The following is a 17,735-nucleotide window of genomic DNA, read 5'->3' as shown; positions in this document are numbered from 1 at the left end:
CGTAGCTGTAGTGTTGACATGTGTGTTCATGCAGAGAGCTCTGCGTCCTGACAAAATAAAAGTCCTCTGACAGATATTTGCTGTCTTGTTGTGACACTCACTCACCCACTCGCTCAATAATGGCAGGCAAAAAGGCATTAGTAATCCTCTCTAAGGGTGCAGAGGAGATGGAAACTGTTATACCTGTGGACGTCATGCGTAGAGCTGGGGTTTGTACATTTATCGAGCTAAATTGGATGTTAGATTAGCTAGCTAGGTGGTGCAACATACACAGATCTCAATATAGTATTGGCTAGCTGGCTCCATTTAGCCTACTAGCCAAAAGCTGAACATTACAGGTAGTTAGTATTCTAGCGGCTATTTTATTTACCTAGTTAGCCACAGTCAAGCTGCAGCCCAGATCTAGATCTGCATGCACGTGTCAAACTAGCTTGGGCTGCAGCTTGACTGTGGCTAACTAGGTAGGTAGCTGGTTAGCTAGCTTGATGTTGATATAATTGTCTGGCTAGCTAGCTATTATAATCTAGACTATTTACAGACATGACTAACAACTCTGCAGTATGCAATCCTTATCTATGGTTAATAAATGAGCTAATGTGTTGTCACGCTGTTAGCTCGTGTGTTGGCATAATCATGTGAGTATAAGGCCACTGCAAATGTCAAAGGTGACTGTGGTGCAGAATAGGAAGCAGGTTATATTTTTCTAATTAAAAGTCCCATACTCATATTTGAGTAGTGGGATTTTATGATTAGTTTAAGAGGCAATGACTAATGACAGTCTATTGAAGTAGTTGTGCTTTTATTTGTGTCCACATCCTGCAGATTGCTGTGACGTTGGCAGGGTTGACTGGCAAAGACCCCGTGCAGTGCAGCAGAGACCTCTACCTTGTTCCTGATTCCAGCCTGGAGGATGCCCGCAAGCAGGTCAGAGCCCTCTCTGCCCTCCTGCCTCCACACCCTTCAATCACATTAGTCCACAGAGCAGGCTGTTCTATGACTTCATAGAGTTTATAATGCACTTTATAACATTCTTCATCAATTCATTTTCAAGATTGATGCATCTTAAATTGGTAATAAGAATTTGTTATCTGTGACCTTGTATCTTTTGATGTTTTGGGTTGCAGGGTCCGTATGATGTGGTTCTTCTACCAGGGGGGGCTCTCGGTGCCCAGAACTTGTCAGAGGTAGGAATGCACTTAATGTTAAGCATTCATTGCCAGAACTTTTAGTTGACTTATCTCTCCTGTGTGTCCCTGGCATTGCCAATATAACATTGCAGGTGCATACTGTAACATTTGTCCCTTGAATTGTTTTAGTTGTCTTCGGGGACAATTTACGATAGAAATATAAGTCACAATTTTCCTTCATTTAAAATATGAACTTTTTATGATCTTATGATGATTATTGTTTATTAAAAACAAGCACATATACATTTATGCAGTATGACACCATGATACTAATCCACATTTTATTATGGTTTTAGCCCTTATAACTACAAGTTCTGTGGCAATGTCCCACAATTCATTTCAATTGTGTTTTTTTTTGTCATGCTGAAAACATAGACTCATCGATTACATTTTTTATAATGTCCACTGCCATTTCATGGGCATTCTTATTCCATCTAGCAGAGGAGCATTTACTGCAGTGTTATAACACACATTCTACATGATAAAGTAGAGAGCCTCATCTCTCAGTATGTGGCCCCCATGTTGCTTCTCTTGTAGTCCCCTGCTGTAAAAGAGGTGTTGAAGGACCAGGAGGGCAGGAAAGGGCTGATTGCTGCTGTCTGTGCAGGTACTGTACCTTCTGTGCGAACACACACATCCATCTCTAGTACATTGCAGCTAACACACTCCAGAATGCATCTGTGTCAATGACGTCTGCTGGGGCAAGATTGCTTAGATCATAATCTCGAGTTAAATCGGCAACCGGCAATTTCTGTCAACCAGTGAATGTAGTATAAGATTGGGACTTGGGGCTGTCACATTGCCTTTCCTTTCCGTTATTACTGAGCAGGAAACCAATACAGAATAAGATTTTTCTATGATAGACTAATGTATTATACTTTTACACACATTGACCATTGAAGCTTAGGTTAACATCCACATATAATTGCCATTGACAAAGCCCACTACCCCTGAGACTTTCTACCCGTCTGCCCGCCTGTGCTGATGAAGGGCACTGGAAGGACATTGTGAATGAGGACATGGGACCCATTTGGCAAAGTGGAGTGAAGGGCGTCCTAGAAAAGGGCTGATGTCCCCACAGGAATATATACTGAACCTGCCAAACAGAGAATCAGCAGCAGTGTCACGCTGTGCTCTGCTAATGTGAAAATAATGCTTTCTATTTCTAATGTGAACAGAGGTATGAAAAGTGCTTGACTCAATTCCTCCATATATAGCAGGTATATAAATGCCATAGCCCCTCCTGTCTCCCATTTCATACTCCCTTCTGAAACATATCACTGGTTTGTCCAAGACCATCCATTTATGCATTATTGTTATTATAAGCCAGGAGTCGTCAGAGAGAGGGGTGCACTATCTCCCTCTTTCTCAGCCCTGGCCTGTTCTTGGAGATGGTAGTTTTCCCTTTCTATTTATTAATAGTCTGAGGATGAGCTCACTGCAGTGCTAGGACGTTGCCGATGCTAATGCAGCAGACATAAAGTCCATTCTTTTTTGACTCTGGTTTTTCCTTCCTCTAAATATGACATGCAGTGTTAAATTGAAACCATATGTGGTTAGTTTTAGATCTGAGTTTATGGTTCTACTAATGAGTGTCTTTTAGTGGTGATGTCGCCTCAAAGGAAAACAAAAATGTGAAATTAAGATGTATAGATAGACTTCTCTGGCTTTTTGTGAATAAATCATTTGAGACCTTTGTTGTTCAATGTCCAGAGACGCCATGTCGGTTTTCAACATTTTGACTACAGAGAGAACAGTGTTGGTCTAACTCCTGTCCCCTACTCACCTCAGGTCCCACGGCGCTGCTGGCACATGGTATTGCCTACGGCAGTACGGTCACCACCCACCCTGGTGCGAAGGACAAGATGATGACTGGAGGTAAAGTAAAACAGCCTGGCTACCACAGGGCTAAGGTTCAGGCTGATGAATCTCTGCTACTGTACATAGCTTGTTCACAGGCTAACACAGCCACTGTGGTTTTGTTGTTTGTTAGCGGGTTGTTACACACCAAATACATCCACAGGTAGGAAATATATCTGTATGATAGCTCAGCAGGCTCAGTGTGACAGGAAATGCAGCATATTCTTGCAGTACAATGAGCACATCCAAATTATCAGTACTACTGAACAATGACATAAGCCTGTGGTCTTTTGTGTCCAGCAGAGGGTGCTATAAATGATTTCCATACTTTATGGTAATCATTAATACAAGGTCTTTATGCAGTCTCGTAAACCAGATCCTAGGCCAGGGTTCCTCAACTGGCAGCCCATGGGTGATTTTGGTTAGACATAAAAGACTGTAAAAACACCAGCAAATCAGCTTCAAGTAATTTTACATTTTGGAAATCTGTTCCAAAGTATTCCCACGCATAATAGATATGTGATTGTATACAAATGTAAGCCAGGTTTGAAATTATTATATTTAGTGAAATATGATATCTGTTTGGACTTCTTGCGGTCAATTTGCAGTTTACAAATTGTTTGTAATTTTGTTCCAGCCCCCCGAACAAAATGCACCAGCATTTGACCTGACTCAAACAGTGAACACAGTAACAGAAATACTTTAAAAATATATATATACTGCACGAATGCAAGTTAAGGTGGGGGAAGGAATCTTTTGAAAGGATTAAAACAAAAATGTGTCATCTGATTTGAAGCAGTACTAAATGATCAGCATTTGCAGACTGTTATGCATAACGATAGTGTCTCTCTCTCTACTCACCACTGTTCCTCTCCACTCCCTAGGCCACTACACGTACTCAGAGGCTCGGGTCCAGAAGGATGGCCATCTGATCACCAGCCGTGGGCCAGGAACCAGCTTTGAGTTTGCCCTGGCCATTGTAGAGGAGCTCATGGGGCCTGAGGTTGCTGCTGCTGTCAAAGCACCCCTGGTTCTGAAAGACTGAGTGGTGTTGAGTGTCACAAGCTGAAGAACTGCAAGCAGCATGATCAACTTCACCCCACCTACTCAGCACTGTTCATTATGATACACAGGCCAATCATTGTGAACAAAGAATAACAGGATGACAGGATAATAGTAATAACATGGATTTTATTATTGTCTCCTCTTTCCTTCACTGGGATATGTTGCCCAGTGAAGACTAGTAGTTTAGAATGTAGCCACAGCATGAAATAAAAATTACATTTGTGTTTCATCATCACACAGAGAAAAATAATACAAAGGTTATGGATTAACAATCTTACTGAATCGACAAATATAAAATTGAATTGGTAACGTTACAGTGCTGCTACTGGTAGTCTCGATGTTTGAGGTCTACGAGTCGTAGTCTACAGCAGTATGTAGGTAGGTAGGCTAAACAGCAGATTTGAGAGCTTCAAATAAATATGATTTTAAGGATTGGTAAAAGTGATTGCGAAATCACTGGTGAGCGCGGGAAACCTAGCCGTTCAGTTGATTGACATTGATTATGGCCAATGAAAATCTTTGCATGGTTGTGTCTTCACGTAAATAGCCAGTGAAAACGTCAAATAAACGGGCTTGGATCTGAAGCAGCGTGTGTTGGAGATGTCAAAGCGGTAAAGACAAGGGGCTGTTGTTTTAGAACCAGAACAGGATTGTTGACTTGACGAGAAACAGGTAGGTGCTAGCTAGCTACTGTATACGGTACCAAATCATGTTGTCTCTGTGAATGCGAATGGCGTGGCGATGTAGTCTGGTACTTCCAAGTTATTGTTCACTCACACAGCCTCAAGTTAAATCAAGCAAATGAGTGGGTTAGCTAGCCGGCCAGTTTAGCGCGCTTGCTTGCTATTACACAGTATATGGTGCTTAATAAACTATCTAGCAAGTAGCCGACAATTATTAGTTACCTAACCGATGTGTAAATGTGCATTCATTGCTCGTTACTTGTGATTTGACTGAGTGTGCATAGCTAGTATAATAACCACGACAGTAAAATACCGGTGAAGGAGAGACCGCTATACATCATCATTGACAAAAACGTTGTTCATCATCGCTGCATTTCTAAGTTTTGTGTGCATAGGGTAATCGTAGGAAACTCGTGATTGATTATTCAAAGCAAATGTAAAACTTCTTGACAGCTCATGAACCAGAGCCTTGAATGCCATTATTGTCTCTGTCTTAAATCTAAACATGTCTAATTAGAGGTCTGCAGATTCACACATTCTGCAGTTATTTTTTTCTTGTGATTAAACTAGCACATTTTATTTGTGCCCAGAGGATAAGGTCATTCAATATGACTGCCACGAGAATAACTAGCCCAAGGAAAGGGTGCCTTATGTGGGTTGAACCTAAATTTAGGTAATTTGTATATTTGGTTATTAATTAACACCCATCTTGGGGAAAGGAGTGTCCTAGCAGTCGCTACTAATTATTTGTTGAAAACAACATTCCTTCAGTCAGAAGCCTGTATTGGATTTACCATGCATAGAAATGCAATTTCTTGTGTAGACCTGGTTGATCAGACGCCTTATCTTCATGGACTGCAGCTGTTCGTTCATTCTAACAAGTGGAATCTCAACTTCATTGTAGACACACAAACCAATTTCAATGCCACCTTATATGGCAACCGGCTTTACCATTATGTTTTACCCAAGCCAGTTTGCTACCTTCACACATAATAGCTGATACATGTTTGTGTCATAACAGTGTAATGTCAGTTGTCATAAGCAATCAACAGTACTAACTGACCGTCAATATCATGAACATTTTATGATGGAGGGTTGAAGGAAAATGTATGGAATTTCAAAGTTGTCGTGTGAGACAGAGCATTGCTGTACTGTACCTAGATAATAGTAATAGGTGACCCTTTTGAACTACTGTATTCACACCATTTGCTTACTATTAAGTTGATCCTTAATACTTTTTACACTTCTGCTTTTGTGCTCTTAACACTCATAGATGTGTGATGATTATAGAACTCCTATTTTCAACTCAAGTTAACTTTGATACAGTATGCTTTGTGATGTTTGTTCCTGTTTTGAGAGTTGAAAGGAAAACAGAAGGCATGATTGAAAATAAGTGTTAATTGTTCTCAAACAGCAAATCGTTTTTAGCTGACTTGCATCTACACTCTTTTGTGGTAGCCTCTGCAACAGACTGATTCAATGGGACACCACTATAGATTCCAGTGTCAGATAAGCATCTACAATATAAGCAGAGCAGTCAGGAGTCATCCAAATGAAAGGGGAGCTTAAGCATTTTCCTCATACAATACGTAACATAGGCCTAAAGAAAGTCGTTGTCGTGTTGGAAGGTGACCCTTCGCCCCAGTCTGATGTCTGAGCACTCTGCAGCAAGTTTTCATCAAGGATCTCCCTGTACGTTGCTGTCGTTCCCTCGATCCTGACTAGTCTCCCAGTCCCTGCCGCTGAAAACATCCCCACAGCATGATGCTTCCACCACCATGCTTCACCGTAGGGATGGTACCAGGTTTCCTCCAGATGTGACTCTTGGCATTCAGGCCAAAGAGTTCAATCTTTGTTTCATCACACCAGAGAATCTTGTTTCTCATCGTCTGAGAGTCTTTAGATTAGAGGTCGACCGATTATGATTTTTCAACGCCGATACCGATTATTGGAGGACCAAAAAAAGCCGATACCGATTAATCGGACTATTTTATTTGTAATAATGACAATTACAACAATACTGAATGAACACTTATTTTAACTTAATATAATACTTCAATAAAAATCAATTTAGCCTCAAATAAATAATGAAACATGTTCAATTTGGTTTAATTAATGCAAAAACAAAGTGTTGGAGAAGAAAGTATAAGTGCAATATGTGCCATGTAAAAAAGCTAACGTTTAAGTTCCTTGCTCAGAACATGAGAACATATGAAAGCTGGTGGTTCCTTTTAACATGAGACTTCGAAATTCCAAGGTAAGAGGTTTTAGGTTGTAGTTAATATAGTATTTATTGATTATTTCTCTCTATACCATTTGTATTTCAAATTTATTTATATAGCCCTTCGTACATCAGCTGATATCTCAAAGTGCTGTACAGAAACCCAGCCTAAAACCCCAAACAGCAAGCAATGCAGGTTTAGAAGCACGGTGGCTAGGAAAAACTCCCTAGAAAGGCCAAAACCTAGGAAGAAACCTAGAGAGGAACCAGGCTATGTGGGGTGGGCAGTCCTCTTCTGGCTGTGCCGGGTGGAGATAACAGAACATGGCCAAGATGTTAAAATGTTCATAAATGACCAGCATGGTCGAATAATAATAAGGCAGAACAGTTGAAACTGGAGCAGCAGCACGGCCAGGTGGACTGGGGACAGCAAGGAGTCATCATGTCAGGTAGTCCTGGGGCATGGTCCTAGGGCTCAGGTCCTCCGAGAGAAAGAAAGAGAGAAGGAGAGAATTAGAGAACGCACACTTAGATTCACACAGGACACCGAATAGGACAGGAGAAGTACTCCAGATATAACAAACTGACCCTAGCCCCCCGACACATAAACTACTGCAGCATAAATACTGGAGGCTGAGACAGGAGGGGTCAGGAGACACTGTGGCCCCATCCGAGGACACCCCCGGACAGGGCCAAACAGGAAGGATATAACCCCACCCACTTTGCCAAATCACAGCCCCCACACCACTAGAGGGATATCTTCAACCACCAACTTACCATCCTGAGACAAGGCTGAGTATAGCCCACAAAGATCTCCGCCATGGCACAACCCAAGGGGGGCGCCAACCCAGACAGGATGACCACATCAGTGAATCAACCCACTCAGGTGACGCACCCCTTCCAGGGACGGCATGAGAGAGCCCCAGTAAGCCAGTGACTCAGCCCCTGTAATAGGGTTAGAGGCAGAGAATCTCAGTGGAAAGAGGGGAACCGGCCAGGCAGAGACAGCAAGGGCGGTTCGTTGCTCCAGAGCCTTTCCGTTCACCTTCCCACTCCTGGGCCAGACTATACTCAATCATATGACCCACTGAAGAGATGAGTCTTCAGTAAAGACTTAAAGGTTGAGACCGAGTTTGCGTCTCTGACATGGGTAGGCAGACCGTTCCATAAAAATGGAGCTCTATAGGAGAAAGCCCTGCCTCCAGCTGTTTGCTTAGAAATTCTAGGGACAATTAGGAGGCCTGCGTCTTGTGACCGTAGCGTACGTGTATGTATGTACGGCAGGACCAAATCAGAGAGATAGGTAGGAGCAAGCCCATGTAATGCTTTGTAGGTTAGCAGTAAAACATTGAAATCAGCCCTCGCTTTGACAGGAAGCCAGTGTAGAGAGGCTAGCACTGGAGTAATATGATCAAATTTTTTGGTTCTAGTCAGGATTCTAGCAGCCGTATTTAGCACCAACTGAAGTTTATTTAGTGCTTTATCCGGGTAGCCGGAAAGTAGAGCATTGCAGTAGTCTAACCTAGAAGTGACAAAAGCATGGATTAATTTTTCTGCATCATTTTTGGATAGAAAGTTTCTGATTTTTGCAATGTTATGTTGCATATACCTTTGACTATTGGATGTTCTTATAGGCACTTTAGTATTGCTAGTGTAACAGTATAGCTTCCGTGGCTCGAACCAGCAACACATCGACAACAGCCACCCTCAAAGCATCATTACCCATCGCTCCACAAAATCCGCAGCCCTTGCAGGGCAAGGGGAACAACTACTCCAAGTCTCAGAGCGAGTGATGTTTGAAACGCTATTAGCGCGCACCCCGCTAACTAGCTAGCCATTTCACATCGGTTACACCAGCCTAATCTCGGGAGTTGATAGGCTTGAAGTCATAAACAGCTCAATGCTTGAAGCATTGCGAAGAGCTGCTGGCAAAACGCACGAAAGTGCTGTTTGAATGAATGCTTACCAGCCTGCTGCTGCCTACCATCGCTCAGTCAGACTGCTCTATCAAATATCAAATCATAGACTTAATTATAACATAATAACACACATAAATACAAGCCTTTGGTCATTAATATGGTTGAATCCGGAAACTATCATTTAGAAAACAAAACGTTTATTCTTTCAGTGAAATACGGAACCGTTCCGTATTTTATCTAACAGGTGGCAAGTCTAAATATTGCTGTTACATTGTACGACCTTCAATGTTATGTCATAATAATTCTGGAAAATGAGTTTGAAACGAGCCATGCGGCCCAAACTGTTGCATATTCCCTGACTCTGCGTGCAATGAATGCAAGAGAAGAGACACCATTTCACCTGGTTAATATTGCCTGCTAAACTATTTCTTTTAGCTAAATATGCAGGTTTAAAAATATATACTTCTGTGTATTGATTTTAAGAAAGGCATTGATGTTTATGGTTAGGTACATTCATGCAATGATTGTGCTTTTTTCGCAAATGCACTTTTGTTAAATCATCCCCCGTTTGGTGAAGTTGGCTGTCTTTGTGAGGAATAAATAGTATTCACACAGTTCGCAACAAGCCAGGCAGCCCAAACTGCTGCATATACCCTGACTCTGTTGCAAGAGAAGTGACACAATTTACCTAGTTAAAATAAATTAATGTTAGCAGGCAATATTAACTAAATATGCAGGTTTAAAAATATATACTTGTGTATTGATTTTAAGAAAGGCATTGATGTTTATGGTTTGGTACACGTAGGAGCAACGTAAGTCCTTTTTTGGGAATGCGCAATGCATTGAATATATGCAACGCAGGACACGCTAGATAAACTAGTAATATCATCAACCATGTGTAGTTAATTAGTGATTATGATTGATTGATTGTTTTTTATAAGATAAGTTTAATGCTAGCTAGCAACTTACCATGGCTTCTTACTGCATTCGCGTAACAGGCAGGCTCCTCGTGGAGTGCAAGGTGGTTAGAGCGTTGGACTCGTTAACTGTAAGGTTGCAAGATTGAATCCCTGAGCTGACAATGTAAAAATCTGTCGTTCTGCCCCTGACCAAGGCAGTTAACCCACTGTTCCTAGGCCGTCATTGACAATAAGAATGTGTTATTAACTGACTCGCCTAGTTAAATAAAGGTTACATGTGTCCCTTTCCAAATCATGTACAATCAGTTGATTTTTACCACAGGTGGACAGTTGTCAGTCTCAAGGATGATCAATGGAAACAGGATGCACCTGAGCACAATTTCAAGTCTCATAGCCAAGGGCTGAATACTTATGTAAATGTGATATTTCTAAAAACGTGTTTTTGCTTTGTCATTATGGGGTATTGTGTGTAGATTGATGAGGAAAAGAAACCATTTAATTAATTCTAGAATAAGGCTGTAACGTAACAAGATGTGGGAAAAGTCAAGGGGTCTGAATGCTTTCCGAATGCACTGTACATAAATGTATATGTATATGATATGTTATTCAAGCTTATGCTAAAATTCAAAAGCAGCGAAACTCAAGCGTCATTAACATCTGAATTGATGCCACGATAAGGCTTCAAACATCATCAGAGGGTACCCTCTGGCACAGTCTTATTCATGTCACTATGTTGTCATCTTCCAGTTGGATTGCTTATTTATGACATGTTACATGTTTTTCCTGTTGGACATGCATGGTAGCATGTATTATTCTGCTTGAGCAGCTGTACAGTAGAGAGCTGGAGGCCTGTATGCCTTCCTATTTCTGGACTGGGTGGGGGAGGGCCAGGGTGAAGTGACTTTGACTCATTGGTTAAATGATGCAATTATAGAAATCACCTGATTAGACCCCCCTATAGAGAAATTAAGAGGTTATTCTTGTTTTTTCAGGTAGGCCTAGTGAACTCAATTGGCAAACTATTTGCATCAGATACGCTACACAAGAGATGGACACATGCAGAGGATCAACATCTCAATGTGACATGAAGCATTGAGATGATGTTTACCTTCCATGTAGGCACTTAACATCAGTAAACAAACTGACACAGTTTTGACTGTGGTGCACATCAGAGTTCACTGCCTGGCATACCATTGAAAATGGGGTTATTGAAGAAAGCAGAGCACCAGTTGAGTTGACATTGGCCTACCACTTCACGACTGCACAGTATGACACTCAGGCTTTGTTTTTGTTGTGTACAATATTTGACACAAAGTTATCCCCGATAGGCTAATTAGCATAGACTGAAGCCCTTGAATGGGAAGGAACATTGTTGGGAACATTGTTTGGAGAGCTCTTTGAGTTGTGGCGTCTCCAGAGCAGGATGATCAAGTACTTATTTCTGGAGATGTTATGACAAGGTAATTGAAGCGATTCATTAGATTTCGATCTAGAACATTTCCAATTGCAGGGGCTAATGAGAATGGCTGAACTCTATCTGGCACTTATCACTATATCAATTATTAGGCCGTCTGCTGTGCGCCTGTGATAATGTAATTAGGATTTGCATAAGCAAAATATACCAAGCCAGACATTTATAGCTGGAATTCTATCATAATGAATTGTAAAATGGCTGCCATGTTTGCAGTTACAGCTCAAATACTCAAGGGCAGACCACTGTAAGCAGGCTAATATGTATGAGGCTATAAATGTGATAGTGCTGAGCGATTAACCACACTTTTTTTTTGGGGGGGGGTTATTAAACAACTAATGGAATGACATCGGTTTCAATTACTTGAATTCCATTTTATTACATTTTTGTGTGTGCCCAATGCGTGTTTTCTCAAGAGTGAAATCAAATCTTTCACAAGAGAAATCTGAGGAATCACGTTTAGAACTATGTGGGACGCTAGGCTGAAGGGAGTTGTTTGCATTAAGAAAATATTCTACCTAGTTTGGTGCAGGAATGTGGTAATTAACTGCAATGACCATAAGCCATTGCCCCAGTTTTTTTCAGTGTCAATAGACTGATCAGAGAGGAAGAGGCGATGCAAGAGGTTTCACTCTCGCCAAAATCTGTCCAAAATAAGCATAATGCGATTCAATGGGCTTATTTTGGACCTAAGCTTGTCGCTTGCATTCCAGCCTTCTGGACAACGACTCCCATTGTTAGGGCATAGACATGAACGTTTCGTCATTAGATACAGATCATGTTAGGTTAGATACATACAGACCACATAAACCGCATGAGAAAGGAATGTACACAACACATAAAGGGGGGGCCAGAGACAGCTTGTGACAGTATACCTTATCTTTGAAGAACTAGTTAAGTGATTTCATCAGACAGCTCTGCAGCATACTTTTTTTAATTTAACCTTCATTTAACTAGGCAAGTCAGTTAAGAACAAATTCTTATTTTCAATGACGGCCTAGGAACAGTGGGTTAACTGCCTTGTTCAGGGGCAGAACAACAAATTTTTACCTTGTCAGCTCGGGGATTCAATCTTGCAGCGGCTTGCTGACTGGATACTGCCTGAGCAGAGATGAGATGATTACTTTAAAGAATTAAAATGAATAAAGTAATCAAATAAAAACAAAGTAATTTACACAAATTTACACAAATTAATATTGTATTATTTCATAGTAATTTTCTTGTTTGATGTTTACCCAATGTGAACCTGGCGGAGACAATGGAATATTTTCAATGTTTTGGCAATTACATTTTCAATATTTTTGGCTTTGGGATATCCATTAAAACGCTTTAAAATCATTGTAATCGAAAACCGTGTGTAGAAAAGGCCCATGGAGTTGGTGGAATAATCCTTTATAAAATGCATTGCCATTTACTCAGCTGGGCCAGGGGCGCTTTAATTAGGTCAGGTGGAAATGTCCGACAGATCTCAACTCCATAAAAGGAGGAAATTGCCATCGCCTGATCTCGCTGCTTTCTCTTCCTTAACTCCATCTGATCCAGAAGTTCTGTGCGTCCATGAATCCACACTACTCAGTAAATATACCACTTTATGGTTAAAGGAATTCCTGCCTCAGTCTCATCCATTCCTCTGTCACCTGACACGTGACCACCTGTTCACCTTCACTGTCAGTCATCCTACCTGTCCAGCTACCCACACATATTCCAATAATCTTTCACGTGAATTATTTTTTAATAATAAAACTGACCCAACCTCATAAAGCACTAATCACTCAGCACTAAAATGTGTCCTCCCCAATCAGTATTTCTCAGCATTCAAAATGTTCACTTCACGCTACCCCTCTACACCAACAAAGTATTGGAGTTGTAGGCCTAGCTAGTTGCACAGTCACCTCTTTCTTATGTATGTCATTAGAGACCGGTCACTGAATCATTGCATTCCATACTATGTTATGGGCTTAGTGTGGCATGAAATGCTCTGTATAATTCAAGAAGTTATAGACTAATGCCTCAGCCTGTTATTTGTTTGCTTAATACCTGTTGCTTGTACAGTGTGTAGTAATCCCCAATGAGAGTTGGCGAAGACTTACTGGTTTCTGTGGCTGTCTCACGAGTAGGCTTGGGCCGTATATCGTACAATGTCTTCAGAAAGTATCTATACCCCTTGACCTTTTCCACATTTTTTGTTACAGACTGAATTTAAAATGTATTAAATTGAGATTTTGTGTCACTGGCCTACACACAATACACCATAATGTTAAAGTGGAATTATGTTTTTAGAATTGTTTTACAAATGAATTATAAGTGAAAAGCTGTAATGTCTTGAGTCAATAAGTATTCAACCCTTTTGTTATGGCAAGCCTAAATAAGTTCAGGAGTAAACATTTGCTTAACAAGTCACATAAGTTGCAAGGACTCACTCTGTGTGCAATAATAGTGTTTAACGTGATATTTGAATAACTTTTATCTATAAGGACCCTCAGTCGTCCAGTGAAGTTTGTAAGTCGCTCTGGATAAGAGCGTCTGCTAAATGACTTAAATGTAAATGTAAATGTAAGTTCAAAAACAGATTCAACCAGAAAGACCAGGGAGATTTTCCAATGCCTCACAAAGAAGTTCACCTATTGGTAGATTTTTTTTATTATTAATTTTTAATAACAGACATTGAATATCCCTTTAAGCATATTGAAGTTATTAATTACACTTTGGATGGTTTATCAATAAACCCAGTCACTACAAAGATACAGGTGTCCTTCATAACTCAGTGGATGGAGAGGAAGGAAACTGCTCAGGGATTTCAGTGGGGACTTTAAAACAGTTACAGAGTTTAATGGCTGTAATAGGAGAACTGAGGATGGATCAACATCATTGTAGTTTCTCCACAATAGTAACCTAAATGACACGTGAAAGGAAGGAAGCCTGTACAAAACAAAAATATTCCAAAACATGCACCCTGTTTGGGCACTAAAGTAAAACGGCAAAAAATGTCTCAAAGAAATTACATTTACTGCATGTCCTTATGTTTGGGCCAAATCCAACACAACACATCACTAAGTCCCACTCTTCATATTTTCAAGCATGGTGGTGGCTGCATCATGTTATGGACATAGGTTCCCTCTAAACTGCACGCGGGCATGCTGTAGCCCCAAGACAGCCATGCAGCTCCCTGGGCCTGCAGTGCAGAATAAAAATCACATGGAGAGAAGCACAAGATTGAACGTCAGTTTCCCCTGTTAGTTAACACTATCAACATTTCCCTTTACTGTGGCAATTGTGATCGAATCTACGCAATGTTAGCCACTTTCAATGCAACATACCGAAACAAAACCAACTATGCATTCTATTGCATTGACACTGTACTCTACATTGACCGGTAACCAATCATAACCAATCAGAGCTGCCGTAGGCCTATATGCAAATATACCATTGCCGTTGATCTGTGCGTTTACTTTGAACTGGACTGTTCACAGCACGGGTGGTCGTGAGTAGATGCGCTTGTTTGGAGATCAAAGCGAGAGCTGCATGTAGCTATGTTTTGTTAATAAAAAGGGAAAGCGGGATACCTAGTCAGTTGTACAACTGAATACCTTCAACTGAAATGTGTCTTCCTGCATTTAATCCAACCCCTCTGAATCAGAGAGGTGCGAGGGGCTGCCTTAATCGATATCCACGTCTTCGGCGCCCGGGAAGAGTGTGTTAACTGCCTTGCTCATGGGCAGAATGACATATTTGTATCTTGTCAGCTCGGGGATTCGATCCAGAAATCTTTCCGTTACTGGCCCAACGCTCTAATATCCTTTGCTAGTTAGTGAGTTATTATAGTTATAGATCATTTGTAGTCAGCAATAGGGGAGTGATTGCTTCCTACAAGAGCACAAAACATGTACATTTCTGTCCATCTTTGAAATCGAGTTTTTTTCTTCTTAAAGGGCAGTGTTGTATTTTGGGATTAGTAGCCATAGGCAGACGGTAGCATAATTTGTCTGATTCTCTGGAATAATTATTTATTTTATTTTCTAAAGTAGTTTCTTGCATTTTCAGTCACCTCCTTGTTTGAAGGACAAGTAGGTAAAAGGGTTCATGTGAAGCCCTGCATGTTTTTCTCAAAAGTCTCATGAAATGTATGCAGGCCTACATTCAACACCACATATTGGCTGCTAATGTAGGCCGAATGATAAAACAGCTACTTCTCTGTTAAAATGTTATGGGATGCATTTTCTCCATTGTTTTAATGGTAGGTCACTCTGGTAGGCCTACATTTTGATCAAATAACCACAGTAGCCTACTTGGCCACTGTTAAAACTGTAACTTAAAGTGGGTACAGCCTCAGTGTTCACAGTAAACACTCTCTGGAAGTTGCACAACATTTTCACAACTTTCAAGTTTGTGCTCAGCAGACCTGAAATTACCTCAGTGCATCGAAAAATTAGTGGGAACATTGGTTATGTGTATGCCTGTCATCGGCAAGGACTATGGAGTTTTTTTATGATTAAAATAAATGGAATAGAGCTAAGCACATGCACAATCCTAGAGGAAAACCTAGTTGTCTGATTTCCAACAGATACTAGGAGACAAATTCACTTTTCAGCAGGACAATAACCTAAAACACAAGGCCAAATATACACTGGAGTTGCTTACCAAGATGAGAGAGTTACAGATTTGACTTAAATTTGCTTCAACATCTATGGCTAGACTTGGAAAAGGCAGTTTAGAAATGATCAACAACCAACTTGAGAGCTTGTACTATCCAGGTGTGTAAAGCTCTTAGAGACTTACCCAGTAAGACTCACAGCTGTAATTGCTGCCAAAGGTGAGTCTAACGTGTATTGGCTCAGGGCTGAGAGTACTTATGTCAATTACATTTCTGTATTTCATTTTTAATAAATTTGAAAAAAATTCAAAACATGTTTACACTTTGTCACTATTTTTTAGATTATGAGGTATTGTGTGTCAAAGGGTGAGAAACTAATATTTAAACAATTTTGAATTCAGGCTGTAACGCCAAAAAATGTGGAATACTTCAAGGAGCGTAAATACTTTCTGAAGGCACTGTGTATACCATACACCAGGGTATTTGGAAATAGCCACGGGATAGTTTTTCAATACTGATTTAAACTTATTTCTTAGAATTTTAAAATACATTTGAATATTTGTAAGTAAATATCTGCAGTCAACATGTGCAATACATTGGGATATAAAGAATATTGCGTTTTTCATTTCACCTGTCCACATAATTTTTCATTATGAAGTTTACCGGTTTACCGGTAGTCCCAATTTGTGGTTTGGTTACAAGCACACAATGACAAGAGACCGAAGCTTTGTGAGTCACAAACCTTTGTGCAGCACGCGCCAGGCAATCTAGTTACAGTATGGAATTCACAACTAATTGTTTGCCAGCTAAATAACTAAATAGTTACAAGTTAACTGTCTAAAATGAGCTAAATCCTCTAAAGTTGTGCATTTGGTTTGCTAATTTAGTAGCTAGTTAGCTATATAGCTAAATGGTTAGCTTCTTGTAAAAAAAATCAAGGTACGTATGATAACAGCAGAGAATCCCCTCCTGATCAAGAGCCATGCTGTCTATTTGTTTTATGCGTGGATCAAACTGTGAGTAGCATTTTGGATTTACATGTATAACTTTATGAGCTGGGATGTCTGTCCTGCCTATAGTTTAGGTCAGAGACTATAAAATGTTCGCAATGCGCTTGTAAGCATTTAGTTAGCATTTAGTTAGCATTCTCTATGGGGTTTTGCATTTACTTGTTAGCATTGCTAACCTTCAGATTAGAGACCCAGTGGGTTTGAAAATAGCACCCCTTGTGTTCAGTGCCAGTATTACTGAATATCCCAGTATGGCACAAGGTTGGTATGGAGGTAAAACAATCTGCATACCGCCCAAGCCAACTCAGGAGCAATCCTTTTAGGACAGCAGGCTCACTCACTCGCCATGATGCATCAGTCAGAGGCACTGATGAACAACTCAACCTGTTTTCATTGATTTGCAAAGATGCAATCTAAATGTCCTCATCTACTGTACATAGCTAGAGTTTGACCGCTCCTTTTGTTTTTGGTTTCCTGTGGCATTACCATGTAATAATGAGTAAATTAATCTAGCTGTTCAATGGTAGCCTAATGTAAATTAATCTGACCATTCTAATTAGCCAATATGTTCTAATATAATTGAACACAGCAGGCCATACTAATGAACCTATTTCTACTGAGGAGGCCATGCTGAGATGAATCCCATTGTACTGATGTATAGGCTATTATTATATGTACCACCATTAGGCCCTAGGGCTATATGTGAATCCAGATAAACTAATACGAGAGCATTTTGGTCTCAGTTATGCGCCTTGCATTTCTGTGCTCTCCCTGGGTAGTGAGTGAGGGGTTAGTGTAATTGGTTGGG

The 17,735-nt window shown here is 40.5% G+C and overlaps 2 protein-coding genes across 5 annotated transcripts in view; both read left to right on the top strand.

Moving 5' to 3' along the window:
* Positions 1 to 39: 39 nt before the first annotated feature.
* Positions 40 to 4,696, top strand: LOC115139117 (Parkinson disease protein 7 homolog). Its single transcript, XM_029676264.2, has 6 exons — positions 40 to 209; positions 823 to 924; positions 1,125 to 1,184; positions 1,725 to 1,794; positions 2,979 to 3,065; positions 3,932 to 4,696. The coding sequence occupies exons 1-6, from the start codon at positions 120 to 122 to the stop codon at positions 4,090 to 4,092; spliced, it is 570 nt and encodes a 189-aa protein (XP_029532124.1). The 5' UTR covers positions 40 to 119; the 3' UTR covers positions 4,093 to 4,696.
* The window catches only part of LOC115139056 (voltage-gated potassium channel subunit beta-2-like), a 158,237-nt gene continuing 145,196 nt past the window's right edge, over positions 4,695 to 17,735 (top strand). For 2 of the 4 annotated variants that reach the window (XM_029676254.2, XM_029676249.2), the window contains exon 1: positions 4,695 to 4,784. The gene's annotated coding sequence lies outside the window, so the exon portion shown is untranslated. The remainder of the gene's footprint in view (positions 4,785 to 17,735) is intronic. The other 2 variants (XM_029676263.2, XM_029676239.2) reach the window with 1 other exon arrangement.

This window comes from Oncorhynchus nerka, linkage group LG2 (assembly GCF_034236695.1).
Source record: "Oncorhynchus nerka isolate Pitt River linkage group LG2, Oner_Uvic_2.0, whole genome shotgun sequence".
NCBI classification, from domain to species: domain Eukaryota; kingdom Metazoa; phylum Chordata; class Actinopteri; order Salmoniformes; family Salmonidae; genus Oncorhynchus; species Oncorhynchus nerka.
This window is presented reverse-complemented; position numbering and strand designations above follow the sequence as displayed.

Coding starts and splice junctions, on each gene's coding strand:
- LOC115139117 (XM_029676264.2), top strand. CDS start 120: ATGGCAGGCAAAAAGGCATTAGTAATCCTCTCTAAGGGTGCAGAGGAG. Junction 1,185..1,724: donor GTGCCCAGAACTTGTCAGAG/GTAGGAATGCAC, acceptor CTTCTCTTGTAG/TCCCCTGCTGTAAAAGAGGT. Junction 3,066..3,931: donor GGACAAGATGATGACTGGAG/GTAAAGTAAAAC, acceptor TCCACTCCCTAG/GCCACTACACGTACTCAGAG.